We start from the raw sequence: 12,500 nt of genomic DNA, 5'->3' as shown, positions 1-12,500 counted from the left end.
AAGTACAAAACTCATGGCCAGTCCACGTAGTGGAGACTTTATTTGATGTCTCGGATTTTCCGTTTCTGATCAAACAAGTAATGCTTGCGCTCGTTTTTTTTTTCCATGAACAGTGTGGGGGTTGCAAGATTAACTAGGGCTTTTTTTTTTCTTTTATACCGTTCAGCCCCTTTGTCTAGTAACTGGGAGTTCCAGTATTGTCTTTCTAGGTTCATGATGACTGGAATACGGTCCTTCTGGCCCCAGGGGGTCGTTGTTCGTTTGGGCTTTAGGTCCATCCACTGCTAGAGGTCACTGAGGCCGCGTCAACGCAAGCAAACTACACCCACCAACTGGGACACCTTATAACACCTTCTATTCAGGTGTCAAGACCACTTCTCGCTGTGAACACGACCCACGGTGGCGTTATAATACACGGAAATATCTCGTCTGTGGATTGGCGGGCAAAGTTATGGGAGACGAGGGATTTGTTGGAGGGGTCTCAAAAGTACGGCGAGGAAGAGAAAGCGAATAAAACAAACAAACAAAAAAAAAGTGAAGGAACGGAAAAAAGCAAATCTCGAGGTGCTCAAACAAAGACTTTTACGTGATCTGCCCCTAAAAACAAAAACACACACACACAAAATCATTTGTACTAAATAACTATCTCCTGCTGACCTCTATGTACTCTACTCTTTCTTGTGGTCCAGGTCTGCTAGACGCGGTAATGCGAGGGAACTGTGTGGTGGTATTAATGTGGAGGTACTTGGCTTTCCAGTCCATTCTTCCCTTGATCAAATCATAGATACAAGTTTTTACGCTATTAATTCCAAGGACACATTTCCTCTAAGATATATATATATATATATATATATATATATATATATATATATATATATATATATATATATATATATATATATATATATATATATATATGTATATATATATATATATATATATATATATATATATATATATATATATATATATATATATATATATATATATATTATCTTGTGGAGGCTAAGGTGAAGATTTGTATGGGTTTTCAGAAAAGAAGAGTGAATGTTGGGGTGAAGAGGGTGGTGAGAGTAAGTAAGCTTGGGAAGGAGACCTGTGTGAGGAAGTACCAGGAGAGACTGAGTACAGAATGGAAAAAGGTGAGAACAATGGAAGTAAGGGGAGTGGGGGAGGAATGGGATGTATTTAGGGAATCAGTGATGGATTGCGCAAAAGATGCTTGTGGCATGAGAAGAGTGGGAGGTGGGTTGATTAGAAAGGGTAGTGAGTGGTGGGATGAAGAAGTAAGAGTATTAGTGAAAGAGAAGAGAGAGGCATTTGGACGATTTTTGCAGGGAAAAAATGCAATTGAGTGGGAGATGTATAAAAGAAAGAGACAGGAGGTCAAGAGAAAGGTGCAAGAGGTGAAAAAAAGGGCAAATGAGAGTTGGGGTGAGAGAGTATCATTAAATTTTAGGGAGAATAAAAAGATGTTCTGGAAGGAGGTAAATAAAGTGCGTAAGACAAGGGAGCAAATGGGAACTTCAGTGAAGGGCGCAAATGGGGAGGTGATAACAAGTAGTGGTGATGTGAGAAGGAGATGGAGTGAGTATTTTGAAGGTTTGTTGAATGTGTTTGATGACAGAGTGGCAGATATAGGGTGTTTTGGTCGAGGTGGTGTGCAAAGTGAGAGGGTTAGGGAAAATGATTTGGTAAACAGAGAAGAGGTAGTGAAAGCTTTGCGGAAGATGAAAGCCGGCAAGGCAGCAGGTTTGGATGGTATTGCAGTGGAATTTATTAAAAAAGGGGGTGACTGTATTGTTGACTGGTTGGTAAGGTTATTTAATGTATGTATGACTCATGGTGAGGTGCCTGAGGATTGGCGGAATGCGTGCATAGTGCCATTGTACAAAGGCAAAGGGGATAAGAGTGAGTGCTCAAATTACAGAGGTATAAGTTTGTTGAGTATTCCTGGTAAATTATATGGGAGGGTATTGATTGAGAGGGTGAAGGCATGTACAGAGCATCAGATTGGGGAGGAGCAGTGTGGTTTCAGAAGTGGTAGAGGATGTGTGGATCAGGTGTTTGCTTTGAAGAATGTATGTGAGAAATACTTAGAAAAGCAAATGGATTTGTATGTAGCATTTATGGATCTGGAGAAGGCATATGATAGAGTTGATAGAGATGCTCTGTGGAAGGTATTAAGAATATATGGTGTGGGAGGAAAGTTGTTAGAAGCAGTGAAAAGTTTTTATCGAGGATGTAAGGCATGTGTACGTGTAGGAAGAGAGGAAAGTGATTGGTTCTCAGTGAATGTAGGTTTGCGGCAGGGGTGTGTGATGTCTCCATGGTTGTTTAATTTGTTTATGGATGGGGTTGTTAGGGAGGTAAATGCAAGAGTCTTGGAAAGAGGGGCAAGTATGAAGTCTGTTGGGGATGAGAGAGCTTGGGAAGTGAGTCAGTTGTTCGCTGATGATACAGCGCTGGTGGCTGATTCATGTGAGAAACTGCAGAAGCTGGTGACTGAGTTTGGTAAAGTGTGTGGAAGAAGAAAGTTAAGAGTGAATGTGAATAAGAGCAAGGTTATTAGGTACAGTAGGGTTGAGGGTCAAGTCAATTGGGAGGTGAGTTTGAATGGAGAAAAACTGGAGGAAGTGAAGTGTTTTAGATATCTGGGAGTGGATCTGGCAGCGGATGGAACCATGGAAGCGGAAGTGGATCATAGGATGGGGGAGGGGGCGAAAATTCTGGGGGCCTTGAAGAATGTGTGGAAGTCGAGAACATTATCTCGGAAAGCAAAAATGGGTATGTTTGAAGGAATAGTGGTTCCAACAATGTTGTATGGTTGCGAGGCGTGGGCTATGGATAGAGTTGTGCGCAGGAGGATGGATGTGCTGGAAATGACATGTTTGAGGACAATGTGTGGTGTGAGGTGGTTTGATCGAGTGAGTAACGTAAGGGTAAGAGAGATGTGTGGAAATAAAAAGAGCGTGGTTGAGAGAGCAGAAGAGGGTGTTTTGAAGTGGTTTGGGCACATGGAGAGAATGAGTGAGGAAAGATTGACCAAGAGGATATATGTGTCGGAGGTGGAGGGAACGAGGAGAAGAGGGAGACCAAATTGGAGGTGGAAAGATGGAGTGAAAAAGATTTTGTGTGATCGGGGCCTGAACATGCAGGAGGGTGAAAGGAGGGCAAGGAATAGAGTGAATTGGAGCGATGTGGTATACCGGGGTTGACGTGCTGTCAGTGGATTGAATCATGGCATGTGAAGCGTCTGGGGTAAACCATGGAAAGTTGTGTAGGTATGTATATTTGCGTGTGTGGACGTATGTATATACATGTGTAGGGGGGGGGGGGGTTTGGGCCATTTCTTTCGTCTGTTTCCTTGCGCTACCTCGCAAACGCGGGAGACAGCGACAAAGTATAATAAAAAAAAAAAAAAATATATATATATATATATATATATATATATATATATATATATATATATATATATATATATATATATATATATGTATATATATATTGGAAAGGATCACATTTGAGCGCGTGATCAAGTATATTCCTATGAGTCCCGAGGTAAATGAAACATGCCTATCAATATGTAATCTAATAATGCCCATTGACCATCTCCTCTATTCACATACATACCCTTGTATATATCTCTCTTTTTAAACCAAGTGTTCCCAATCACCACTCTTATTTTTAGCAAATAACTCCACAAGCTCTTCACAATTTCCATTCATAACACTGAATACCCCATGCGAACCAACCATACCCTCAACTGCCACATTACTTACCTTCGCATTTAAATCACCCATCACTTATACCCGGTCTCGAACACCAAAAGTGCTGACACAGTCACTCAGCTGCACCCAAAACGCTTGCCTCTCATGACCAGGCGCATAAGCACCAACAATCACCCATCTCTCGCCATCCACTTTCAGTTTTACCCACATCAAACTAGAACTTACACTTTATCACACGCTCCCACAACTCCTGCTTCAGGGGTAGTGCTACTCCCTCCTTACTTCTTGGCCTCTCGCTAAACCCTGACTTTATTCCTAAGACATTTCCAAACCATTTTCCCCTTTACTCTTGAGGTTCGTTTCACTCAGAGCCAGAATATGCGGGTCTCTTTCCTCAAACATGCTACCTATCTCTCTTCTCTTCTTTTCTCGGTTTCATCCACACACATACAGATACCCAAGTCTGAGTCTTCGAGGAGGATGAGCGCTTTCAGGAACGTGCTGGCTGCCTTAATTCTGGCAACAGTGTCGGTAACGTATGCATGCCTGTCTCGAAGAGGTTCCAACAGTGAAAACACCAGTCAGCTTCGGGTCCGGACTTTTGAAAGTAATGTTGCGGTGGAGGCGCACACCAGCCTGCACTCGACTGGTGATAGCTTCTGCCCCGAATCTTTTTAGAACAGTGTTCCTGACATTGCTCCGTGGAGGGGTGTGGACGTGACTCTCAGCGCTGATGATAATAATACAGTCACCAAGGAAGGTCATAAACAGTGCTTGTGTCTGGCGTGGCTCCGCCTGAATTACTTACTTTGTCGCTGTCTCCCGCGTGAGCGAGGTAGCGCAAGGAAACAGACGAAAGAATGGCCCAACCCACCCACATACACATGTATATACATACACGTGAAATCTCATGAAAAACGCGAAAAGATGACAATATCTCGTATGGACTCACGTGATATAACGGTTAGCGTTCCTGACCGTGACGCATTCACGGGCCGCCCAGGGTCGAGGGCATAGGTTCGAATCCTGGTTACGGCAGTCACTCCACAGTCAACCCAGCTGTTCATCCTTCTCTAGCGGTTGGTCGATAAAATGGTACCTGACTTAGGCTAGGGATATATATATATATATAAATATATATATATATATATATATATATATATATATATATATATATATATATATATATATATATATATATATATATATATATATCTTTTCTTTCTTTTAAACTATTCGCCATTTCCCGCGTCAGCGAGGTAGCGTTAAGAACAGAGGACTGGGCCTTTTTTGGAATATCCTCACCTGGCCCCCTTCTCTGTTCCTTCTTTTGGAAAATTAAAATAAAACGAGAGGGGAGGATTTCCAGCCCCCCGCTGCCTCCTCTTTTAGTCGCCTTCTACGACACGCAGGGAATACGTGGGAAGTATTCTTAATCCCCTATCCCCAGGGATAATATATATATATATATATATATATATATATATATATATATATATATTTTTTTTTTTTTTTTTTGCCGCTGTCTCCCGCGTTTGCGAGGTAGCGCAAGGAAACAGACGAAAGAAATGGCCCAACCCACCCCCATACACATGTATATACATACGTCCACACACGCAAATATACATACCTACACAGCTTTCCATGGTTTACCCCAGACGCTTCACATGCCTTGATTCAATCCACTGACAGCACGTCAACCCCGGTATACCACATCACTCCAATTCACTCTATTCCTTGCCCTCCTTTCACCCTCCTGCATGTTCAGGCCCCGATCACACAAAATCTTTTTCACTCCATCTTTCCACCTCCAATTTGGTCTCCCTCTTCTCCTCGTTCCCTCCACCTCCACCTCCTCCAAACTATATATGGTTGTTTAATTTGTTTATGGATGGGGTTGTTAGGGAGGTAAATGCAAGAGTTTTGGAAAGAGGGGCAAGTATGAAGTCTGTTGGGGATGAGAGAGCTTGGGAAGTGAGTCAGTTGTTGTTCGCTGATGATACAGCGCTGGTGGCTGATTCATGTGAGAAACTGCAGAAGCTGGTGACTGAGTTTGGTAAAGTGTGTGGAAGAAGAAAGTTAAGAGTAAATGTGAATAAGAGCAAGGTTATTAGGTACAGTAGGGTTGAGGGTCAAGTCAATTGGGAGGTGAGTTTGAATGGAGAAAAACTGGAGGAAGTGAAGTGTTTTAGATATCTGGGAGTGGATCTGGCAGCGGATGGAACCATGGAAGCGGAAGTGGATCATAGGGTGGGGGAGGGGAGGGGGCGAAAATTCTGGGGGCCTTGAAGAATGTGTGGAAGTCGAGAACATTATCTCGGAAAGCAAAAATGGGTATGTTTGAAGGAATAGTGGTTCCAACAATGTTGTATGGTTGCGAGGCGTGGGCTATGGATAGAGTTGTGCGCAGGGGGATGGATGTGCTGGAAATGAGATGTTTGAGGACAATGTGTGGTGTGAGGTGGTTTGATCGAGTGAGTAACGTAAGGGTAAGAGAGATGTGTGGAAATAAAAAGAGCGTGGTTGAGAGAGCAGAAGAGGGTGTTTTGAAGTTGTTTGGGCACATGGAGAGGATGAGTGAGGAAAGATTGACCAAGAGGATATGTGTCGGAGGTGGAGGGAGCAAGGAGAAGAGGGAGACCAAATTGGAGGTGGAAAGATGGAGTGAAAAAGATTTTGTGTGATCGGGGCCTGAACATGCAGGAGGGTGAAAGGAGGGCAAGGAATAGAGTGAATTGGAGCGATGTGGTATACCGGGGTTGACGTGCTGTCAGTGGATTGAATCAAGGCATGTGAAGCGTCTGGGGTAAACCATGGAAAGTTGTGTAGGTATGTATATTTGCGTGTGTGGACGTATGTACATACATGTGTATGGGGGGGGGTTGGGCCATTTCTTTCGTCTGTTTCCTTGCGCTACCTCGCAAACACGGGAGACAGCGACAAAGTATAAAAAAAAAAAATATATTTATATATATAAATATGTATGGTTGCGAGGCGTGGGCTATGGATAGAGTTGTGCGCAGGAGGATGGATGTGCTGGAAATGAGATGTTTGAGGACAATGTGTGGTGTGAGGTGGTTTGATCGAGTAAGTAACGTAAGGGTAAGAGAGATGTGTGGAAATAAAAAGAGCGTGGTTGAGAGAGCAGAAGAGGGTGTTTTAAAATGGTTTGGGCACATGGAGAGAATGAGTGAGGAAAGATTGACCAAGAGGATATATGTGTCGGAGGTGGAGGGAACGAGGAGAAGAGGGAGACCAAATTGGAGGTGGAAAGATGGAGTGAAAAAGATTTTGTGTGATCGGGGCCTGAACATGCAGGAGGGTGAAAGGAGGGCAAGGAATAGAGTGAATTGGAGCGATGTGGTATACAGGGGTTGACGTGCTGTCAGTGGATTGAATCAAGGCATGTGAAGCGTCCGGGGTAAACCATGGAAAGCTGTGTAGGTATGTATATTTGTGTGTGTGGACGTGTGTATGTACATGTGTATGGGGGGGGTTGGGGAATTTCTTTCGTCTGTTTCCTTGCGCTACCTCGCAAACGCGGGAAACAGCGACAAAGTATAAAAAAAAAAAAAAAAAAAAAAATATGTATATATATATATATATATATATATATATATATATATATATATATTTTTTTTTTTTTTTTTTTTTTTGCCGCTGTCTCCCGCGTTTGCGAGGTAGCGCAAGGAAACAGACGAAAGAAATGGCCCAACCCACCCCCATACACAATGTATACACATACGCGTCCACACACGCAAATATACATACCTATACATCTCAATGTACACATATATATACACACACAGACACATACATATATACGCATGCACACAATTCACACTGCCTTTATTCATTCCCATCGTCACCTCGCCACACATGGAATACCATCCCCCTCCCCCCTCATATATATTATATATATATATATATATATATATATATATATATATATATATATATATATATATATATATATATATATATATATATATATATATATATATATATATAATGGGATGACCTTGAGTAGGGCCTCAGCTGCCCGTGCCGCCTCAGTTAACATAAAAAAAAAATAAACAGGTGACATTTGCATGAGAGACTAATAATAGAAGAGGGTCCAGCAATTGCCCTACGAGGCTCTACCTCGCCGGGCTGGAGAAATAAGTAAATACACAAGCTGGTGATCAAAATGGCTTCAGCGTGAGACACAAGCGAACGAGGGAAAGCTGCGGAGATCCACAGAGGCAAATAACAATAACAAATCGTTTCCTACTTACTGGATAAGCTTTCCACACTAACATGTCTTGCTGGTCAGGCGAGAATGAGAGATTACCATACGGGCGACTTTGGGGATCTTATGATTTTTTTTTCTTTTGTTGTTGTAAGGGATGTTGAAGCGTCTGAGAATAGGGAGTGGTAAGGCCTCCAGTGGAACGTGCACCAGTCACACACCGCTGAGTGCCCAAAGTTGCCAGGTGGGTTACGAAGTGTCTTACCTGTGCCTGGGGAAAACAGACTGGTTGTATCTTGGCTAGTCAGGTCACCTTGAATAGACTCGTTTGGTCTTCGTTCATCTTTAGTTCCTTATATATATATATATATATATATATATATATATATATATATATATATATATATATATATATATATATATATATATATATCTTTTTTCTTTTCAAACTATTCGCCATTTCCCGTGTTAGCGAGGTAGCGTTAAGAACAGAAGACTGGGCCTTTGAGGAAATATCCTCACCTGGCCCCCTTCTTCCGTTCCTTCTCCTTATATATATATATATATATATATATATATATATATATATATATATATATATATATATATATATATATATATATATATATATATTCTAGCTCGTTTGAGCTCACTGCAATACGTTTTCATATGTTCTTAGTTATATGCTGCCTTGTTATGGTTCGTTCCATGTCCCTTAGCTCTACTGTTGCTTGTTTTAATCTACTTTGGTTTGTTTCATTCCTCGTTAGTTTTCACCCCGACGTTCTGGTTCGTCTGGTTCACAGTCGTCCACCCGTTTGCCATGGTCGACCCAGTGTCAGTCATGCAGTGTTACTGACGCTGAATATATTTCTTTCCTTATCTATTCTTATGCTATTTGGTTCATTCTAACCCTGGACCATGGAATTACCGCGCGGAAACCGTCATTAATCACTCTAGCGCCGTAGTAAGTACATATGTTTTCATATGTACTTAAGAGACAATTTAACGGTTAAAAAAACATGAAGAAATTCTGCGTTTGCATCTCAGTAAGTGTGTGTGTGTGTGTGTGTGTGTGTGTGTGTGTGTGTGTATGTGTGTGTGTGTGTTAAAGAAGAGAACACTGAAGCATGTGGCGTCACGTCCACCGTCGACACAGAATACACTCACCCTGAACCTAACCAACTGCCTCAGAGGTGTTCGAAACATCGGTGAGGCCACAACCCTGCGCACAACCCATCCCCGGGTCTTCCAACAGCCATGAAGTGTCTGGACGCTCTGATGTTTATAACCTTGACGTCCGTAGTGTCGATGGTTCTGGTCATCCTCTACCTCCACCAGGCCGCTGCCAGGGACATCTTCATCGTCGCCATCCCCACCCTCGTAATATTTACAGTGGTCGTCCTTGTGTATAAGCAGCGGCGTCAGCGCTCTGAACTCGACGTGTCGGGTCACCAAGAGGTAACTTTACCACTTAAGGCGATGCAGGTGCTAAGCTCACAGTACTTTAAAGACGTGTATATAGGATGACGAGTCCCGTAAGGATGAGGCGGGATTAGGATCAGTTCAGGAGGGACGGAGCGGCTTCCTGGGGAGTGCTGGTTCTGTGGAGACAGACAAGTGACGGTTCTGTCTAATGTGGGTACACGATAACGGCTCTGTCGAAGAAAAACGGATGTTAACCCCAAGTGATGTTGACATGCGCAGTGCCGTGAGGCATAGACAGGTGGCACACCCGTCAGGTGACGACATACCCGTCAGGCAGACATCCGTCAGCGTGCAACAGGCGGACACATGGCACTACCGCCGCTGTACGATACAGACAAGTTGCGACAATCTCCGTAAAATGTACCGAGGTTCTCTGCGACGCATAACTTTTGGGGAAGACACTTATTTGCTTTTGTTCATCAGCGTACATCAGTAATTATCTAGGGTTTGTTCAGGAGGGATGGGGCGGGTTTAGGATCTGTTCAGGAGGGATGGGGCGGGTTTAGGATCTGTTCAGGAGGGATGGGGCGGGTTTAGGATCAGTTCAGGAGGGATGGGGCGGGTTTAGGATCTGTTCAGGAGGGATGGGGCGGGTTTAGGATCAGTTCAGGAGGGATAGGGCGGGTTTAGGATAAATTCAGGGGGATAGGGCGGGTTTAAGGTCTGTTCAGGAGGGATGGGGCGGGTTTAGGATAAATTCAGGGGGATAGGGCGGGTTTAGGATCTGTTCAGGAGGGATGGGGCGGGTTTAGGATAAATTCAGGGGGATGGGGCGGGTTTAGGATCTGTTCAGGAGGGATGGGGCGGGTTTAGGATCAGTTCAGGAGGGATGGAGCTGCTTCAGGTTCTTTTCAGGAGAGATGAGGCAAGACGACCTTCAAGGGTTTGCGTCTGTCGAAGCGAAGATGTCTAGGAATTTGTGGTGAGATCATTACGAGCTGGTAGTGTTCGTGGAAGCACGTACCTGTGGCTGCAGTAGGCTGGTTGATTGTGTGGCGCTCACCTCAACCGAGGGAGTGACTTTCTGACGAACCATTTCCATTTCGGGACGATCGTCTGTCAGCTTACTCAAAGTATCGTCTGCTGTCTGGTTTGGTTGACGAGTGACCTTGTGTGCTAAGAAATATCCGAGCGTTTGATGGATTGATTGGAGTATCTTTTGGGGCTTGTTTGTTCAAAGGGTTTATTTTCCTCTGATCTTCTTCCCTCTGACACCAATTGTTCAAGGCTGCGGTTTTATGCCGCCATGTGTTTGTCTGCTGTGTGCTGTTGGATCTCTACCTGACGGATTTGTCACCTGTCTATGCCAGTTTCGATCTCTATCTATAATCTCAACCATCGTTTCCGCTCCAACGTTAGAGTTTGTGCCAACTGTAAAAAAAAAAAAAAAAAAAAAAAAAAAAAAAAAAAAAAACAGAAAAGAATACCAATCGCTCGCCTTTTGAGTCTCCTAACTTCGTATGGCCAATTCATACGTTTTTTTTTTTTTTTCTACCTTGCTCCTCTGTCTCGTTCATTTCCTTCTCAAATTTCTGCAACCATATACAACCCTTCGACTCTGGGTTCCTCTTACGAAGTGTTCACATTTACGCTGGGAATTTAACGGCACATCATGAAGACAAGCTTAATCGGGACGATCCTGGTAGAGCCGAGTCCCCTTTCCTTTCCGTTCTTAACGACCTTGAACAAATGATTTAACATCGTGCATGAGTTTCCTATCGTCACGATCACTATTACAATATAATTAACCTCTATTTTTTTCTGAATCCTTCCACGATTCGTACACCATTTCTGCCCCATTAGGGTTTTCCGACCACAATCACATCTTCGTTGCTTCTTATCGGGCGAGTCCACCCTCCCTCCCTGTCTCGCTTCTAAACGCTTACTCTAGCACTTTGTGGGAGCTCAGTGGTCATCCCCTGCATGGCTTCCTTTAGACTTCTCCCGGGACGAGTGCTGCTTCGTTGGCCGGGATACCTCCAGCTGTGCTGACCACATAGCGGAGGTTATCCTGGCCAGGATGGAGTCATGCGTCCCTTCTTCAGCCAGACCTTCCTGCCGCCAGTGACGGCTTGATCGCTCCTACTTCATTGCCTGTCGCATCTGGGACACTAAGGTTATGAGAGTTTCTCCTTCCCTTGAAGACCGCTCTGCTTTCACCTCGCCTGGGAATGATTGCAAGGCTGTTCCTTGTGAAGTCAAACACGTCTTCGTAAGACGAAAGTTTGCTGATCTGACTTCTTATACTGTAAAACACACCTGGTCCTTAAAAATCAAGAGCCATTAACGTCTGTAAATCAACATTTGCCCCTCTCTTCCGATCTGATCATTCAATGGCTAATTTTTCTAAGTGACAAACCTGCTCTTTTGTGGTGCCTTATTTTTTTTTTCCTCTATAATTCACCATTAGATTATTCACACACTTAGAATCCCATTCCCTTTGCTGTGGTCACCCGTATGGCTTCCGCTGTATTACGTCTACTGGTGTTCTTATTTCTTATTCAACTCACCCCTGATCCTTCTCAGGGCCTCGATATTTCCAATGGGTTAAGGTGTGGCACAACTGTTTGCTTTCTAAACTTCCCTCCTTTGGTTTTCCTGCTTGGCTTTCTTCCCTGATGGACAGCTTCATCTACGGCCCGTTCCATTGCCGTATCAGGCAAAGAGACCTCTTTTCTCATATCTTACCAACACTAGTGTTCCTCAGGGTTCCATCCTATCGCTTAATTCACTGGTGTTCCTCAGGGTTCTATCCTATCGCGTAATCCACAGGTGTTCCTTAGGGTTCTATCCTATCGCTTGATCCACTGGTGTTCCTCAGGGTTCTATCCTATCGCTTGGTCTCTTCCTTCTCCCCATAAATGATCTTCTCTATTCAGTTTCTGAACGTATTCACACTTACGCTGACGATTCCACTCTAGAACCTCACCTTCTCTTCCCTGCCTCCCTCACTCCAAACCTCGCTCTTTTTCTCCAGCTGAACATATTTGCTCTCTCAGTTCGGACATGTGCGGCATCCCGGGTTGGGGAACAGTAACGTGGTTAAACTC

General features: G+C 43.7%; 1 protein-coding gene across 3 annotated transcripts in view; it reads left to right on the top strand.

The window, feature by feature from the left end:
- LOC139755431 (uncharacterized) overlaps window positions 1-12,500 on the top strand; it is a 26,904-nt gene that overhangs the window by 10,261 nt on the left and 4,143 nt on the right. The window contains exon 1 of one of the 3 annotated variants that reach the window (XM_071673734.1): window positions 9,070-9,423. The exons of the other annotated variants lie outside the window; for them this stretch is intronic. Within the exon in view, the coding sequence (XP_071529835.1) occupies window positions 9,223-9,423 (201 nt within the window). The 5' untranslated portion in view covers window positions 9,070-9,222. Of the gene's footprint in view, window positions 1-9,069; window positions 9,424-12,500 lie in introns of those variants that run through there. 3 annotated transcript variants of the gene reach the window in all.

This window comes from Panulirus ornatus, chromosome 19 (assembly GCF_036320965.1).
Source record: "Panulirus ornatus isolate Po-2019 chromosome 19, ASM3632096v1, whole genome shotgun sequence".
NCBI lineage: Eukaryota > Metazoa > Arthropoda > Malacostraca > Decapoda > Palinuridae > Panulirus > Panulirus ornatus.
Note: the sequence above shows the minus strand (reverse complement) of the source record. Positions and strands in the feature narration are given on the sequence as shown.